General features: G+C 33.9%; 4 protein-coding genes across 8 annotated transcripts; all 4 read left to right on the top strand.

The window, feature by feature from the left end:
* The first annotated feature begins 620 nt into the window (after nucleotides 1-620).
* On the top strand, nucleotides 621-10,114 carry LOC116351495 (host cell factor 2). 4 transcript variants are annotated; one of them, XM_031783616.1, is made up of 12 exons: nucleotides 621-1,746; nucleotides 3,657-4,361; nucleotides 4,435-4,586; nucleotides 4,965-5,205; nucleotides 5,327-5,773; nucleotides 5,877-6,254; nucleotides 6,397-7,515; nucleotides 7,626-8,054; nucleotides 8,144-8,232; nucleotides 8,345-8,584; nucleotides 8,716-9,070; nucleotides 9,212-10,114. In XM_031783616.1, the coding sequence occupies exons 1-12, from the start codon at nucleotides 1,587-1,589 to the stop codon at nucleotides 9,358-9,360; spliced, it is 4,464 nt and encodes a 1,487-aa protein (XP_031639476.1). In that variant the 5' UTR covers nucleotides 621-1,586; the 3' UTR covers nucleotides 9,361-10,114. The 4 variants fall into 4 exon arrangements, with proteins under 4 accessions (XP_031639476.1, XP_031639486.1, XP_031639459.1 ...); XM_031783626.1 differs by having other exon boundaries at nucleotides 5,327-5,785; nucleotides 8,156-8,232; XM_031783599.1 differs by having other exon boundaries at nucleotides 5,327-5,785.
* Nucleotides 10,115-11,997: 1,883 nt separating this feature from the next.
* On the top strand, nucleotides 11,998-13,130 carry LOC116352337. Its single transcript, XM_031784849.1, has 3 exons — nucleotides 11,998-12,229; nucleotides 12,306-12,408; nucleotides 12,480-13,130. The coding sequence occupies exons 1-3, from the start codon at nucleotides 12,142-12,144 to the stop codon at nucleotides 13,042-13,044; spliced, it is 756 nt and encodes a 251-aa protein (XP_031640709.1). The 5' UTR covers nucleotides 11,998-12,141; the 3' UTR covers nucleotides 13,045-13,130.
* Nucleotides 13,131-13,339: 209 nt separating this feature from the next.
* Nucleotides 13,340-14,492, top strand: LOC116352336. Its single transcript, XM_031784848.1, has 4 exons — nucleotides 13,340-13,549; nucleotides 13,613-13,712; nucleotides 13,782-14,132; nucleotides 14,199-14,492. Exons 1-4 carry the CDS (start codon nucleotides 13,462-13,464, stop codon nucleotides 14,449-14,451), a joined length of 792 nt encoding a protein of 263 aa, XP_031640708.1. The 5' UTR covers nucleotides 13,340-13,461; the 3' UTR covers nucleotides 14,452-14,492.
* Nucleotides 14,493-16,092: 1,600 nt separating this feature from the next.
* Nucleotides 16,093-17,551, top strand: LOC116352480. 2 transcript variants are annotated; one of them, XM_031785121.1, is made up of 4 exons: nucleotides 16,093-16,219; nucleotides 16,293-16,395; nucleotides 16,470-16,591; nucleotides 16,886-17,551. In XM_031785121.1, exons 1-4 carry the CDS (start codon nucleotides 16,186-16,188, stop codon nucleotides 16,975-16,977), a joined length of 351 nt encoding a protein of 116 aa, XP_031640981.1. In that variant the 5' UTR covers nucleotides 16,093-16,185; the 3' UTR covers nucleotides 16,978-17,551. The 2 variants fall into 2 exon arrangements, with proteins under 2 accessions (XP_031640981.1, XP_031640980.1); XM_031785120.1 differs by having other exon boundaries at nucleotides 16,470-16,817.
* Nucleotides 17,552-18,722: the final 1,171 nt, after the last annotated feature.

Here is an 18,722-nt window from a genome sequence, read left to right as displayed (position 1 = left end):
ATAAAGCCGATGCAAAAAGACGCCGATGAAAATAGACAAATTCGTATCCATAGCAAAGTGAAGTTGAAGTGAATGGTTTCTATGTGTCAATTGTATGTATAATATTTGCCTGTTTCACAATACAACGCCAATCACAGTCAGGTAAAACGTATTTTTCGTAATTTCGTTTGTTTTTGAATTGCATCAAATCGAACACTGGCCAACATTGATTACGAAATGCATTTTCGGTCAATTGGATTTAAAAAAAATTTCGTCTAAAATTTTTCGATTCATACCGAAAATATTAGACGTTGAACTAAACAAACATTTTATTTTAGATACAATGAGATAAAACTATATTTTAATGATGATTTTTTTTACTTAAAATTTAATGTGTGCCGTAATAAATTTGGTTTCTTCAATAAATAAATGTTCTTTTCGATGTGCAAATAAAAATTAAATAGAATTTTTCCTCTCATTAGTGTTGACTAAGCATCCATATTTCTGGCGGTAAAAATCAAACTTTCGTTTTGATGCAAAACAACGGCGATGTGCATTGATTATGCTCAAATTAATCAATAGCCAGATTATTTTCGAGACAATGGTTTGATGTGTAAAGTAAAAGTGATCATTTTTTAATAAATCGAATCGACCGTCTATTGCCAATATTGATCGGTATTGGTGTTTACACTTTCTCAGCAGTAATAGAAAGTCAACAGTGTTTTAAAGAGAGAATTTCCATTCAAAAACAAAGCCGCTAGTATCGAACCAACACAAAACATATACACATAAAACAGAGCAGCCGATTCGATTGACGAGCCACAGCCGTACGTTTATCGCAATAGCAAACGAGCGCGCGTCTGTGTCGGTTTCATGTACGTGCATACTGTCAGGACTGCTTGTGCTCTGTCCAACTATAAAAAGTGTGTGTCACTGTGTTTGTGTGTGCATGTATGCATGTATTTGTGTAGAGCGGCGCGATATCGGCTTGTAATGGCGACCGTCAGAAAATTATAATGTACCAGTGTTTCAGTGTACGAAATGCAATAAGAAGAAGAAGTAGAATAAGCACAAAAAGAAAAATATTAAAATTGAAGTTGAAGTTAATGTAAAGTAAAGCACAGCTAAAGAAGTGCACACAGCAAGAGAGTGAGCGATCGAGCCAAATGGACGGCTATAGAAGAAAAACTTTTTAAATAATAAATCTAAACTAAATTAAACAAATTCAAATCGTGAAAATCTTTCGAATTGACAAAAAAAAAATAATTAAAATATATATAAATACATATGTATCATATACGTATGTGTATGTACGTATATATTTTTAAAATAATATTTTAGCGTTGTGTTTGATTTTAATTTTGGCACACAATTGAGACTTGGTTTTCGTACAAAGTGAGAGACAGAGAAAGAACGAATTTTTAAAAAAAATATATATATATCTAGTGTAACAGAACACACAAAAATTGAAACGGAACAGTAATTGAAGAATCGAAAAGAGAAAGAGTGTGTGGTGAAGAGAGATAGATAATAATAAAAGAAAATAAATACAAAAAAAGAAAAGATTTTTGACAGCAAATTGTTGGTGTTGTGTGTGATATGTTGCAATGGAAGGATCAGTGCTCAAGTGGAAAAGAGTGCTTAATCCAACAGGACCACAGCCAAGACCTCGTCATGGTCATCGTGCCGTTGCGATCAAGGAATTAATGGTTGTTTTTGGTGGTGGAAATGAGGGAATTGTGGATGAGCTTCATGTTTACAATACGGGTAAGTGTGGCTGATTGATCTGCTTCCAATTTTTTTCTATCTCTTCACCCAGTGGCCAATGGATTGGCCGTTTTTTTTTCCTCTGTCGCGATTTGATTTCATTGTGGGGACTATGTCTTCATTTTTCTTTTCTCTATATTACTTCAATGTTGTATTGATTTCAAGCAAATATGATTTGAATATAAATTGCGATATTGTTTCGTCGTAACCAAAGAATGTTTTTTTTCTCTATTTCTTTCTCTCTCTCTCTCTCTCCCTCTCTCTCGAGGGCAGAAAGACTATAATTCAAAATACTGATAATGATAGTGAATGAGCGGCGCTCGATCAGTGATTCGATTTTATATGGTGCATAATTGCCATTCATATTCTTATGAGGCCAATAAATAAATTCTGGTTGTCAAGATCGTATATAACAAAAGTTTTAAGCACAGAGACAGTTCAAGTTTCTTTGAATGTGATTTTTTTTTAGCGCCGAATTTCCGTATCAATGAAAAACTGTACAGGAAAATGCAATTCAATATTCAAATCGTTTTGTATATGCATGCATGGAGAGAAGATCGTTCATCATCATTGTATGTGTATTTTCAGTCATTTTTGTACAGTTTCCAAATACACAAAATATGTATATTTCAAAAAAAAAATTAATCAAAAAATTTAATAATGGCGTCGCTTGCATTTCAGTTGTAGGATTAGTCGTTTGGTGGCGCAACCAGTCCGATTAATCTTTGCATTTCATTTTTACACACACGCTTTCCTCGTCGTTCCTTTCTCGTTTTCTCTTAGCCGCTGAACCGCACTCATACTAGCGCATGCTCAATTTGCCCATACACATTGACGTTGACAGCGTTTGCTGTCTTCTCGTTCGTTTTCGGTGTTGTGTGTGAGTTCAAAAAAAAAAAATGTTCATTACATTTCGTACTTCTCTATTTCGACGATACGTAATCTTGGTTGAATGCGATGAAAGAGCGAGAGATATTGTCGGTATTCTGTGGCCTGCCAGTGCTGCCGCTATAAGTTACAATTCGAACTTATGACAGCAGGCGGATTATATAAGGAAATTTTGTTTATAAACGATTTCGGTCGCCATTTTTCATTTTCTCTCGCTCTTTCACCCTATTTTGCATTCTTTCATTCCATGTTGTTTGTCGTTTCGTTTTCGAATTTGACTTGAATCAGAGTTGACTTGAACCGATGTGTACCATATAGGTGTATGGGTATTGTTTGCTCTCTGTACGGGACCTACTACTATTGCAACACACAATACCACCAATAACCAATGCTCGTAACTCAATGAATTGTCTATGTGGAGATATTATTGTTGCTATGGCTTTTGTATTTGATTCGTTTTCTGCATTCCGTTGGTTGCAATGCAGTTCTCTCGCTTAATTTTAATCTGATGTGCGCTTTTTCCTTGTATTTTACGCCGTTCGTTTACTACCGATGAAGAGTGTTAGCGAGTGAATAAGCGAGCGAATAAATGAGCAAACAAGCCACAGTCAAAGAGTATTGAATGTATTTTAAATTACCATATCTAAATCCCCCTTCACCTTGAATCAAGCGCACAGTTAATTTTTTCATGATTAATTATTTTCGATGAAACAATTGAAGAATCACACACAGAGCGACCACGAACGCGATCGTGATCATGCGCGTGCCCGCGCTTTCACATACGATGCGGGTCATTTTTCATTACACATATTTATATAAAATTGAATGCGCCTCTTTTTCGCTATTTTGTATTGTGTATTTCATTTGTATATAAATGCAACGAGATTTCCCTATTGTTTAATTTAATTCGATTGTTTCTTTTCTTCTCCTTCTTCTTCTTCTTTCTTTCTTTATTTTTTTATGTCGCCTTTGTGCCTGCCTATGTATATATGCACATATTATTTAATTATTTTTTATTATAGCCACAAACCAATGGTGCGTGCCAGCGACGAAAGGCGAAGTGCCACCAGGATGTGCAGCCTATGGTTTTGTCGTTGACGGAACCCGAATTTATGTATTTGGTGGAATGGTTGAGTATGGAAAGTATTCTAATGAATTGTATGAATTGCAAGCAACCAAATGGGAATGGCGAAAATTATCACCGAAAGCTCCGGAAAATGGGCCACCACCATGTCCTCGGTTAGGTCACAGTTTTACAAAAGTCGCCAATAAAATCTATCTATTTGGCGGTTTGGCCAACGAAAGTGATGATCCAAAAAATAATATTCCACGATATCTAAACGATTTATACACATTGGAAATTGTTGGCAATCAACAAATATGGGATTTACCAACAACATATGGAGATCAACCGCCTCCGCGTGAATCACATACGGGCGTTGCATATACATGCAAAAAAACAGGCAAATCCAGTCTTGTCATTTATGGTGGCATGAGTGGATGCCGTCTCGGTGATTTGTGGCTTTTGGATACGGAAACAATGATGTGGACGAGACCAATCACAAATGGACCAACACCATTACCTCGATCATTGCACAGTTCAACGTTGATCGGTCATCGAATGTTTGTGTTCGGTGGATGGGTTCCATTGGTTGTCGACGAAGTGAAATTAGCCCAACACGAAAAAGAATGGAAATGTACCAATACACTTGCATGCTTGGATTTAGGTAAATTAAAATTTTCAACAATGTGAAATGAATTGAATTCAAATGTAATTGGAATTTTTTTTACTCGATTTAGAAAATATGCGATGGCAAGAGCTCATAATGGAAACAAATGATGATGATTCGCCACGTGCTCGAGCCGGCCATTGTGCTGTCGGTATTCATACACGCTTATACGTTTGGTCCGGTCGCGATGGTTATCGTAAAGCATGGAATAATCAAGTAAGGGTGAGCTCTGTTTTTTTTTGTCAAAACAAGTTTTCGTTGAGTGAACTAGTTGGATTAGCACTTTTTCCTCATACAATTGCAAACATATCCTTTACTTTTTACATAATTTTTGTTGATTTGATAAGTTAAGGATATTTGACACATGGAAACTGTGTTGCCATCGATTCGCACATCGATCACAAGTTTGGCTAAGAACAGCGTTTCGATCCTTTTATTTTTTTTTAGACTATAAATAGTCCGAATTATTAATTGTCTGGAGATTTAATTTTATCGGTATCACTAGTACTAATACGATTTTGACCAAGTATTGGCCGCATTTTAATTATCTTCTTCGATTTTAATTGTTGTTGTTTTTCTTTGTTGCGCGAAAATAAAAAGGTTTGCTGCAAAGATTTATGGTATTTGGAGGTTGAGGTGCCACCAACTGCATCGCGCGTCTCTTTGGTTCGTGCATCAACAACAACACTTGAAGTTTGCTGGAGTACAACACCAACCGCTCAAGCATATTTGCTAGAAGTACAGAAAATTGAGCAGCCACCACAACCACAACCAATTCCGGTCACCGTTAAGAAACAACAACATCAACCGGTTTCAGCAATTACAGCTAGCGCCAATGAAGGTATGGTTCGGTCTAATTTTCACTTAAACTTTCAATCTTCTTTGAATGAGTCCAGTCTTCAGCCTTAACGGTTTCATTGAATAAATCCTTTACCTAAAATATACAAATTTTTCGTTAACAGGACAAGTTCTTTCATCGCCAAAGACTCCAATTCGTGCCGCACAAACAACTGCAACACCAATTTCGTATGGTGTTAGTGCAGCTCAATCAATTTTATCGCAGAACTCGGTCGCAACATCGATTAACAATCAACAAGGACAAATTATTCTTACAACATCGGCACCGATACCAACGTTGGTATCGTCAACGATCGCTCAACCGAAGACACAGCAATTCAAAAATATCGTCTCAAGTGTGTCCGTTCAACCCACACAAATTCAACAACAACAAGGTGTTCGTATTGTTAATGCACAAACATCAAATGTTCGCGTCTTACAAAGTGGTCAAACTGTTCGCATTGCATCATCTCAACCGGGTACAGCACAAGTTGGATCACCAATCAGCACCACTATTTTGCGACAACAACCAACAGTTCTCAATTCGACCGCATCCCCAATCGTATCGGCTGGTAAGTTTTCAAGTAAGAAATCAAGTATCAAAAACGCGTATACAATTTTATGAAGAAACGTTTGGCAATTTCGTTTGACCTTTACAAATGATCCAATTTTTAGGTACTGTATTGGCTGGAAGTACTTCGGCAACGACAATTGGTGGCAAACAGATTTTATTGCAGAAACCAATCAGTTTGTCGGGACAGAATGTACTGCAATTAGTTAAAACTAGTCAAGGAATGGCGGTACAATCTCTACCAAAAGTCAATGTTATGCAAAAGGCTGGAACATCGATAAATGCAAATATTCAACAGCAAATCATGGGTGGCGCTCAAATTGTGACTGCTGGCGGTACAGCGAACCAAGGTGCAAAGACGGCATTGATCGGTACAAATGTCGTTAAATTGGTTTCACCAACAGCTGTTGGCGGTAATAAAATTCAGATTGTTAGTGGTGCACAGATTGTTAAAACTGGCGGCGCAACCAATCAAGTTCAAGGTAAGTTGTTTACTGTTTATTTTTTTTTTAATTTATATTCAGACACTTTTAGTAGCTACCAATAAAAAAAAAAAAAAAATAAACAAAAAAGTGGAAAACGGTTACTAAATGGTCTTGAAATTATTATCCCTTAAAAAAACAGTTGGTAAAGTCGGAGGAGGGGCTGGTAAACCAGCGTTTGTTATCACAAACAAACAAGGACAACCGATCCGAACAAATCAGCAAATTATTTTTGTGACAACAGCAAGCGGTATTCGAACCGTGCAAACTGGTTCAATAGTCACATCGTCGACAAATAATTTTGTGTCATTGGTATCGTCACCACAAGTGAATACAATAACATCAGCAATTGCAAGTGGTGCAAATTCGGTTCAAACGACACCCGGCACCGTGAAAATGATTCGTGGCGTTGGACAACAAGGAAAGCCAATCACATTCACGTTGCCAGTTAGTAATTTACAAGGAAATAAAACCGGTTCACCGCAATTGATATCGATGCAACAAAAGGGCTTAACAATTGGCGGCAAAGCAGTTACAGTTCAATTAGCGCCCGGTAATCAAAAAACGGTAACCATTGTATCATCAGCCAGTGGCGGTATTCAAAAAACAATAAATGCGGCCGATCTTCAAGCGGGCGGTCATAAAATCGTAATGATGCCATCGAAACGTGTAGCAAACGTCATCACAACACAAAAAGCAATTCCAATGTCAGTCGCTCAAATGGCTGACACTGGAAATGATCAGGGCGATAATAGTCATTTAGAAGTGCTTGACCAATTGGATGGTGCCTTTGACATGGATAGCGAAGACGATGAAACAAGTCGAACGACAGCTGTGGAAACGGACATTTCCGATGTTGAAATGAAGCGCAAAACAAGTCGAAAACGTGGTAAATATCAACAACAAAAAAATCGAAAACTTAGCATAGCAAGTGGGTCTGGTATTCATAAATCGTGTCGAAATACATTGGACAATCGTGCGCTTAAAAAAATTGTACCAAAATACGTGAAAATGGGTCTGTTTGGTGGTTCACCGATGGCGTTTAGCACCGATCCAGACGAACAACCCGAGAGCACCACGGAACAAGATTCAGATAATAGACAAAACGAAGCAAATGTCAGCAATGAAGATCAAGAATTGGGAGATGCACAAGTTGATACCTCAGTAGCAGAAGCCGATGGAAATACCGTACAGCAAAGCACAGACGATGAAAATCAAACGACCGCCGACGAACAGAAAAATGATGCGGTCACAACGAGCGGTGAGTTAAACATTTTATTTAATCTTTTAAAAGCAAAAACATTCAATTGAGATATTAAAAACAAAAATGACCGAACAAACAAATGAATAACAAAAAAAAATTCCGTGTAGACGCTGATTATTTGAACGCAAGCGGTAGTGAAGTAGGCACCGGTGAACAGTATATAAATAATGAAGCTGAACAAAAACCACAAACCGAAAGTGGAAATCGTCATACCGAACCAACACCATCGGATACGGAAGCCGCAAACATTTTAACAACGATTAAAAGTGGTGATTTATTACGAAACAACGATAGTAAACCAGAAAATTCGGCCACAACAACAATTGCAATGACAACGTTGGCATCACCAACATCAGCATCGGGCCAAAGCGTGCAGGAAAACGTGAAAATTCTATTCAGCAGTGAGCCAGCCAAAAACACTGGAAATGTTGCAATCAAAACTGTACAAAAATCAACAGCTGGCGCTGTTACATACGCAAATTCAAACACCGGAGATTTGGATGCACTTGCCTCGGCCGCACTACAAGCCTCTTCAGGTAAATATTTAATCCAACCAATTTTAATTGAACCATTTACTTTATTCGCTATGAAAAATGAACTAACAAAATGATATCATTAATAAAAGTTCCGTTCATAGGAAATGACAGAGTAAATAAAATTGGCACCAATAAAAATCGACTGAATTCGATAGGCAACGAATCAGTTGGTGACGATGTAAGTAATAAAATAATTTAACGTCCAACAAATTGTACAAAATTGGCTAGATCATTAATTTTTTTTCTGTTTTCGTGTTTTTTCTTTTAAATATTTTGCTTGTGTTGCACAGAAATCGAATGCTGACAATGGAAATAAATGGCATACGGTTGGTATTTTCAAAGACTTAACACAAATAATTACCGGTTACATAAACCATGATGAATGGAATAGTTCAATGTTAAGTGGCACATTAACATCCGAAAATTTACCCGATCTATCGGCATTCAAGAGAATTCCACTTGAACCAGGCACGCCATATCGATTCCGGTTGGCCGCTCTCAACGGTTGCGGACTTGGTGACTTTGGTGAAGTAAGTTAACAAATTGAATTAAAACTTATCATTCATTGTTACTTTCGTCGTGCGCTCACTCACAACAGTATTTTTTTTTTTTTTTTTTTTTTTTTTGAAATTAATTCTGAGCATTTTTGTATTTATTTCAGTGCTCATCGTTTAAAACATGTCTTCCTGGTTTTCCGGGCGCTCCATCAGCGATAAAAATATCCAAATCACCGGAAGGTGCACATTTATCATGGGAACCGCCACCATCAATTCAAGGCGAAATCTTTGAATATTCCGTATATTTAGCAGTGAAATCGCCAAACAAAGAAAAATCACCACCAACCCAATTAGCATTTGTTCGTGTGTATTGCGGACCAAACAATCAATGTACCGTACCAAATACGTCGTTGGCAACATCTCATGTTGATTACACATCCAAACCTGCTATTATATTCCGCATTGCAGCTCGAAATGATAAAGGATATGGACCAGCCACACAAGTTAGGTGGTTACAAGGTGAGCAATTTTTTTTTTTTTTTTTTTTTCTTCAAAAAAGAAGCAAACTTCATTTCTTCAAAAATGAGAAAATTTAATTTTGCATTTAGAAAAAAAAACATGAAAAAATCAACATCTTATACAAAATTGTAAATATTTCAGATCCACAAAGTGGCAAAACTTCCACAACAACACCAGCATCGTCAACACCAAATGCAGCCGCAAAACGTGGTTTCGACAAAACGCATGTTCCAAGTCCAATAAAACGAGCTAAAACAACCGTTACTAAAAAGCACGTTCTACACGAATAAATCGCCAAGCTGTGTGTTATGGAAATAAGTTCGAAAAATGTTTGGCTATTGACATTTTACATTATGTATTGCATGTTGATAGTTCAAAAGTTTGCTAGAACAACTTCTTTGACAAAATACATAAGCATCCGATTAATAACAATTGCACACTAACTGACGCTAAAAACTAGAAAACAATGAACAGAGAGACATTATATACTATTGTTGTATAGATATAAATTGAGAAGCAAATCAAATCCACTTGACAAATGAACGAATGAAAGAAACAAACGCATATGATGGTGTTCGCTCACATAAGATTTCTGTTTGTTTGACGGTTTTTTTTTCACTCTGTCATTTGTTTAAAATGTTATTATCAAACGAAAAATAAAATATGCAATCGAATAGAACCGATTCGATTGAATTCTTATCAAGATGAATAAAAAAAAAAACAATGAAACACAAAGCATTGAGTGAAAATGACATTTGTAGGAAAAGCAAATTTATATAAGGCCACAAATGGTTTTTCTTTTTTTTTTATATATATATATATGATTTCTTTTTTGACATTACAATCGTAGATGTTAATGAAGTGAACGAATCCGCGAAAATTAAAAGAATATTAATAAATGAAGTTTAAATATAATCTTTATATAAACAGAGATGAGAATGCGTGTGTGAGAGAGAGAAAGAGTAAAATACATACAAAAATTTGCATAAGTCTATGTAATCTTAAAAGAAAATGAGCATTGTACATTTTTTCGAATATCAAAAAAGAAACAAAAAAAAAAATAGGCAATGAAAATTTAATTATTTTTTTTAAAATAGGAAATATTTACACATACAAAGAAAATGAACACAGACACATACATACACATACACATACACACATCATTTTTATTCGCACATTTATATAGCTAAATGAGCGGAGCGCCATGAAATCGAAACACTTTCATTTCAACCATTGAAATGACCATTAACTAAAGAAGATAATGTGAAACACGGAAAAATGTGTGTGTAGACCGGATTTTTGATAAAAAGAAAAACAAACAAACAAAGTGTAGCCTACATGAAATCTGTGTGACGATATTTTCATCATTTGTGCGCCCATTATAGTAAATATTTAAAACAAACAACAACAAAAACAACAACAAAATCACAGACATACACATAAACACAATTGTATTCTCTTGTACGCCTTTGCGCATCATGTAAAATCTTTGCATATGGTAAAGTGTCGTAACACAGACACAGTAATAATTTCAGCTATCTAATGATAATGATAAAATTAATTAAAAACAAAAATGGAGAAAAACAAGAAAATTGATATGAATAAGAAACTAAGAGAATCTAAACTTTAAAGAAAACAAAACAAATCACTAAATTAATTTTTAGCATAGTGAAAGGCAAATGGAAAAAGAGAGAAAGAGAAAAATATGTAACAAACGATGGTGATGAAATGGTACAGAGAACGCAAAACCGAAAACATCCAAGTAAATTACACAATATTATATGTATTGACAGATGAAAACCAACAACTGTTTGTTTCATTCTTCAATGGTGTTTTATTGGGCCAAATCACATTAAATTTCAAAATAAAAAGAGGAGCAATTTTTTTTGTTGCAGAGCGATTCAGAAAATACAGATTTTTAACATTTTACGAACATACAAATTTAGATTTAATTTATTAGCTCATAGAAGTAAAATATAAATAAATTACCGTTTTTTTTGTTTTTCATTTTAACTTAAAATCATTAATTCATTTTACCCGATTAGTTTTGGCCTTAATTTTTGTTTCTTTTTATGCTGCGGGGGTAAGAAATGTTGTTTTTTCTTAACATTTGTCCATCAATATTCATCAGTTAGCTTAGGAATGGGACTAAAATGAACTTGAATGCCAATTTATTTTGCCGGAAAAGCAGTGAATGAATGTAAAAATTGACGAGGTAGTAGAAGATAACGTTTGAAAAGTAAAACTGTAAACAGTTGATGAACAAGGAAATCAAACATAGTTTTTCATCTAGGTTTTATGCCAAAGCATTTCATGAACAATGAAAGTAAATTTATTTTCATTTTTCTCTCCCTCACAAAATTGATGCGATTCAAGAATTTCTGTTCTTTTGAATTGAATGCTCAACTCTGTTATTATTGGACATTATAATGTGAATTGTGCAAAACAATAACGTTCTTTTTTCATTTGCATCTAATTTCAGTGTTCTTTTCTCCTCTTTTTCTAAGTGAAATTAAAATGAAAAACCGATATCATGTAAATTGCCAATAAATAATTTAATGAAAAACGAAAACGCTGATTTTTATTAAAACTCTTTTTTTTCAACTACAAAGTGTGCTCATTGCTCAAGCACTGTTACAACTCAATTTTGAGGTAAGGTTTCTTTTATGCAAATGAATTTGATTATGTATTATTTTGAAAATCCGAATGAAAAAATAAAATTCTTTCATCTGACAAAATGTCGAACATCAGTCACTCGTAAATTACTTAAAGCTGTAAAATTGTCTTGCAACAAAATAATAATTGTTATTATTTTCAATTTCACATTCAAATATTCATATTTGAAATATAATGTCATTGAAATGTTGAGTGAGTTACTGTCATTTTTGATTGCATGAATTTTGACGTTTGGAACATTTGACAGATGAAACATTGCTCATGTGTTTGCTGCAAGAGAGATTTTATCGTATTTGAAATTGGTTATTATTTTCAATTAATATTTGCACTAAGCGAAGTATCTTAGTTTGTTTATTGTTTGGAACATCAAACCACCCGTCATAATTAAAGCAAACATGAGCGTTTTTAGGGGTCTCACGCGTCATGCTGTTAATTCTGTCCGTTTGATGACTACTAAGCCATTCAATAAGCAATTTCCAAGGAGTGAGTAATTTTGGTTGTATAAAATCTATCCATTCTTACTAATGAGCTACGTTCGTTTTTTTTTTTTTCATCATAGATTTAAATGAAGTCAAGTTGATTGGTTCTGTATCTAATGTGCACACCAATAAGAATAACGACACATTTCTTTATTTATCCACTTATGAAAACTATAAATCATAGTAAGTGATAGATGAGATCTTATTAGAATTGGACGCAAAATATTTGATATAATTTGTTTTTTTATTTTTAGTTCTATACACAAAGTTGTAATACCTGTATTTACATTAGAAAAGTTTCCGGGTTCTATAGAAGAGAAGCAAAAACTCTTCATTACTGGTCAATTACGGGCTAAGGAATTCAATGATGAAAATGGCAAACGCGGAACATCGGTACAGATTGTGGCACACAATGTTTTTCAGTGTGAAAATAATAACGATAATAATAAATTGGATGATCAAAATCATGTAGAAATCGAATCATATATATGGACCGATGTAAAGCATAAAGAGAATCTCACTCATTTTCATGCAGACTTACGATATTTGAAGAAAAATCGAATAAATAATGGACAATTTGATGAAGTGAATAATTTCATGCCGGTTATGATATACGATGAAATATTACGAAAATCAGTATTTGATAGTAGCTTGAATAGATTGGACAAAGTGCGAGTTGAAGGTTCGCTAAAAAACTCACGATGCACTGATGACACTGGCAAAACTCAATTTAAAACGATTATAGTGGCAAATAGAGTCTCAAAATTGTTAACCATCACAAAAGTTATCAAAGAAAAAGAGCAAATCATTTTAAACTAATTGTTACAATGTTCATAGGATTTTTTCGGAATAAAGGATTAAATGAAGATTTGACACGAACAGTAGATGTCATAAAATAAAAAAAATGTGTTTGTCATAACATTTTTGTCGTCTTTGATTTGGCTTGAATTAAAATGAAATTCAAACAAGTTTCATCATTGAATTTTTATCATAATTTTAGTGATCACAACGGACCATAACATATATGGATGTCTTAAAATGCCAACTGCATGTCGTATACTCTATCAATAATTGTATGTGCGATTTTTTTGACATTTAACATTTTTGACAGTTCAAGTGTAACCTAGAAATGTGTTTACAGCGAAAATTAATTCGAAATAAAATATTTTTTTCTTTCGATCGTTGAATACTCCTATACTTTGAATTAACCATCGCACTATATTTATTTCCATAAAAATGAGCGTTTTGTTGAGATTTTCATGGAATTCGTTTCGTTGTACAAGGTTTGCGAGTACATTGGCCGTACAACAGCATAAACCAACAAGTGAGCGATTTATTTAAGAACAAATTCGGTATGCTTATGACCAACTGCTATTTTTTCTTTCAGATCTAAATCGCATTAAGTTGATTGGATCTGTTGCCGAAGTCTACAATGAAAATACCAGAATTTTATTTAATCTAAGAACTTTTGACGAAAATTCATTTTAGTACGTTATTAATTGAAGTCATTAACTTTTGAAAAATGAATGATTAATTTGTGGCTCTTTTTTTAATAGTGACGTACACAAAATTTTGGTGCCTCCAAATGTATTGGAAATACTTTCCGACGAAGTTATACAGACTAACAATAAACTTTTAATTGTTGGTAAATTAAATGCAAAACAGTACGCTCGGAATGATGGTAAAAGTTATACAGCACATCGAATTGTGGCTCAACAACTGCACATCATTGATACCGGCGCATTGGATGTGAATGATGATTATAGTGAATTAGGGACCACAAATAAAAATTATCAATTTGATATAAAAGATGAGAATCGTGTGCAACTCGAATCATTCATTTGGTCACCAATAGAACATGCAGATAAATACAGCGCCTTCTTCTTAGCCATGCGATATAGCTCGAAGTAAAGATTATATTTTATAAATGCGATAACAGACAAATAAATATTTATATTTTTATTGCATTTTAGAGATTCAACTATGAATATTGTCGACAAAACTGATTTGATATCGATTTTTGCATACAATGATGTACTACGAAATATACTTAAACGGCAATTGAATCGATTAGATCGGGTCCGTGTTGAAGGCATTCTAAAGTATAAGCCATGCATTGATAGTCAAGGAAAAAAGAAATACAAAGGATACATAAAAGCTGAACGAATAATAAAACTAATTACATTTAATGACATTGAAAAGAAAAAAGCGGCAAACAAATTGTAAATCACAAAAGATATTTGATTAAATCGTTTTTATAATATAGATACGAGGGTTGCTCCATAATTTTTTTTAAAAACATATATAACACAGTTGTTTTTTGTCGAAAATGGTTTTATTGTTTTTCAAAATATTCCCCGAGATGATCGATACACTTTTGCATTCGATGAAACCATTTGTCATAGCATTCGTGCCACTCCGAAACTGATATCTCCAAAACGTGTGTTTTGAACGCTTCAACTGCTTCTTCTGGTGTCGAAAATCGTTGACCACGTAGTTTTTTCTTCACGCTTGGGAACAAAAAAAAGTCATTGGGTGCCAGGTCAGGACTGTACGGTGGATGACCCATCAGTTCGATGTTTTGACCGGTCAAAAATCGAGTAGTTTGAAAAGATGTGTGAGAGCTCGCATTATCGTGATGAAGAATTATTTTGCGACGGTGGTTGTTTTTTCTTATTTCACCAAACACTTCGGGCAAACAAATGGTGGTATACCAATCAGAATTGACGGTCTTACGATCCTCTAGTGGAACGGTTGCCACATGACCACTTATCGCGAAAAAACAGGCGACCATTTGCTTCGCAACACTTCGAGCTCGAACAACTTTTGTTGGGTTATCTTCACTTTGAAAGACCCATACAGTCGACTGCTGTTTAGTTTCGGGCTCATACGCGTAGATCCATAATTCGCCACCAGTGACGATAAAATACTCGGATTTTGAATCACCACGATTGAATTTCTTGAGCATTTCTTTACACCAACTCACACGAGCCATTTTTTGTTCATCGGTCAATTTATGTGGGATCCAACGAGAGCAAATCTTTTTTACGGCTAAATGTTCATGCAAAATTGTATGTATGCTGTGGGATGAAATGCCCAAAGATGCCTCAATCTCACGGTAGGTCACATGACGATCTTCCATAATCAGTTTTCTGACAGCATCGATGTTTTGTGGCACAACAGCCGATTTTGGACGACCTGTATGAAACTCGTCTTTGAGCGAACTACGACCGCAACGGAATTCTCGGTACCAGTTATAAATTGTCTGAAGGGTTGGTGCTTCATTGCCAAAGGCCAAATGAAGTCGATCGAAACACTGTTGTTGAGATAATTTACTTCGAAAATCGTAGTAAATCATTTTACGAAAATCTTCACGTGTAAAATTCATTTTTTTGTTGAGTCGCAGTTTACCAGTCACTGTAAACAATACAAATAGCGTTCGTACGACAAAAGGTTCAGGGCACGAATACATACCAAAACGTCAAACTTTACGAATATGACAATGGTTTACATCGGGCAACACTATAAGTACCATTTTAAAAAAAAATATGGAGCAACCTACGTAATAAAATAAATAGATGATTTTTTTTGAATTTCGAATTTTATTTTGGGTTCTTGTGGTGTTTTTAATTGAATTAATTAAAACATTCGCCAAAAGATCGATTTTCGATTAAAAGCATTAAATTTCAGCTCAAGAATCGATTTTAATTTCGATTCAATTTATTTTTATGAAACACTCAATTTATACATATTGGAAGATATATTGGACGATGAAGATATCTATCATAATAATTCAGAGAAGTTCCATCATTCATATCACACAATATCACATAACTGTCAATTTTAAATGTGAATGTGAGTGTGTGTGATTGTTATGACATTTAACATTTTGACAGTTCGAGTTAAACCTAGAAATATTGTAATAAAATTTGAATGTGTTTTTCTTAGAAAAAGAATACAATGCGTTTGTTGACCGAAAAAATCAGATCAAAACGTGAGTCATAAAATTCAACAACAAATATTCTGGTCCTCAATTTAATTTTTCATCAATTCTATTTCTCGCATAGATTTAAACATTGTTAGGTTGATTGGTAATGTGGTATCCGAAGTGAAATCTTCAAGTAGCAACGTAAAATTTAACTTCAGAACTTACGACAAGGATAATTTTCAGTATGTTAAAAAAATGCCATGCAATTTTCAATTTGATTGTTAAATGAATCTGTGCTCTTTTTTTCTGTTTTTAGTGCCACACATAAAGTTGTGGTGCCTTCATTTGTGATGAAAAATTGTCCGATTTCTATCGAAAAAGACCAAAAACTTTTCATTAACGGCAAACTAACACTGATCGACTTCATTCGAGATAACGGTAAGAAAGGGACCATTTTTAAAGTTCTCGGGCTACACATTAACCAAATCGACAATGGCGAAGTGGAAGATGTAGATGATATCGATTGTCAAAATAATGTTGATACAGAGCGGACATTTGAAGTCAACGATCAAAATCGAGTCATTCTCGAGTCGATCATTTGGACGAAAATACAAAATGAAGATAAATTTAGCTTTTTTTCCGTGGCTAATGGACGTTCAAAATTGTATGAACAGTAAATTTTTGATCATACTCGATAATTTTAACACAACAAAGATAATCATTTCATTTCAGGAACGATGAAGGATGCATTCAAAGCGTATTTGATTTCATACCAATTTTCGCATATGACGAAAAACTACGAAACACACTTAAGAATCAATTGAATCGATTGGATCGAGTTCGTATTGAAGGATTTCTGAGATATAAACAATGCTTTAATCAAATAGGGGAAGCAAAATCAAATGGTTACGTGGAGGCAACACGAATTACGAAACTCATACCAATCTGCAATACAAAAAAATAAAAATTAGACTTTTTTTTTAACTTGACAAAGAACTGATTTCACAAAACATCTTTTCGAATTTTTTAATCGGATTCCATTAAATTACAACCCGAAAATCGATGTAAATCTCAATTCATTCGTAAGAGACACTCAATTGAGTTATAAAAAAAAAGAAAACATGTATTTCTGGTGTGTTTTTTGCAATAACAAATGTACAGTTATCTGTTTAAGGTATCTCAAAATGCTTCACATTAATATGTCATTGTTGATCAACAGTCAAAGCGGAAAATCATCCTGAATCCACAAAAGCAAAAAGAACAGATTTTTTTTAGATTATTTACTAATATATGTAAAAATATGGCCAGTAAAAAAATTAAGATTTTTGTCACGGAGTATATTACGTTCATGTAACCAAGACGATTGTAATACTAAAATAAAGTCGATTACGGTAATAATTGGTATCTTTGTTTACCAAGAGATGAATAAATGTTTATGAATGTCAGCTGTAAACCGAATGATTTGGTGGAAATATATTTATAACGATTGAATTGTATTTCAAAAAGAATCACAATTTCAAACAATGGTAATACGAGTGATCGTACAATGATGTCGATAGATCATGTCTTTTTTTTATTTACAATGTACATTGTAAAACATGTAGATAAATCAGTAATGAAAATGAAAAACGCCCATCAAACGAAAAATAGAATAAACAGACAAACAAATCGAAAATTAGAATGACACAACTGGTGAAAATTATAATATATACTGGATGGAAACAAAATTAAAGGGAACTAGACATCTGTATGTAAAATAGTCTCATCTGAAACCTAACGCATTGGACAGGATGGAAAAAGAATCGAAGGAATGGATCGGGAATTATAGAGTAATGTTATGTTTTCAAGTAAGTTTGCCTCGCCTAGTACTCAACTGAAACGAAAAATTGGTAATGATTGGAATTATTTAAAATGTGATAGAATAGTCGTTAGACTTAAAATGTAATGATTCACATACTGTACGCGTTGTTGCGAATGAGCTGTAATTGGTTATTAAAAAATGTGCCCCTTCGTTTAAAGAGTTTACGATAAAATTCAAGTGCTTGAAGAAAAGAAAACAAATCAATCGACAACAATGACGAAATCCTTTTTTACTCTTTTTTTTTTGTTGAAAATGGATGTGAGTATCAATCTTTTTAGTAAATCAATCTAAATTTACAGGACATGTTTTCAATCGACACAATAAACAAAATATTTTCTAGTGTTTTTGCTTTTACTGAGTAAAATTTACTCTCAAAAATTCAAAATGTTCAATTTAATTCGAATGATTTTGTTTTTCAATTTGTCACTTGTGGCAAATTGAGATTATCTCTTGAAAAAGTCATGTGAATTTAGTTTACAAAAAAAAATTGATTAGAAAACACTTAATTATCACGTTTTCAATAAAATCTCGCAAGAAAATGCTTGTCGTTGCAAATTTCATGTTTTAGAAGGTTGAAAGAAAACGTATTGATAATCTCTTGGCATTGAGGCTGGTGTAATAAGAAATATGCGCAAAATATGCACGTGAGTAAAATAATAGTTAGTTTAATTGTGCCCCAATCAATATGATAGGAATCGATCAATGGAA

Source organism: Contarinia nasturtii, unplaced genomic scaffold (genome assembly GCF_009176525.2).
Source record: "Contarinia nasturtii isolate CC-2019 unplaced genomic scaffold, AAFC_CNas_1.1 Cnas_scaffold_187, whole genome shotgun sequence".
Taxonomy (NCBI): domain Eukaryota; kingdom Metazoa; phylum Arthropoda; class Insecta; order Diptera; family Cecidomyiidae; genus Contarinia; species Contarinia nasturtii.
Note: the sequence above shows the minus strand (reverse complement) of the source record. Positions and strands in the feature narration are given on the sequence as shown.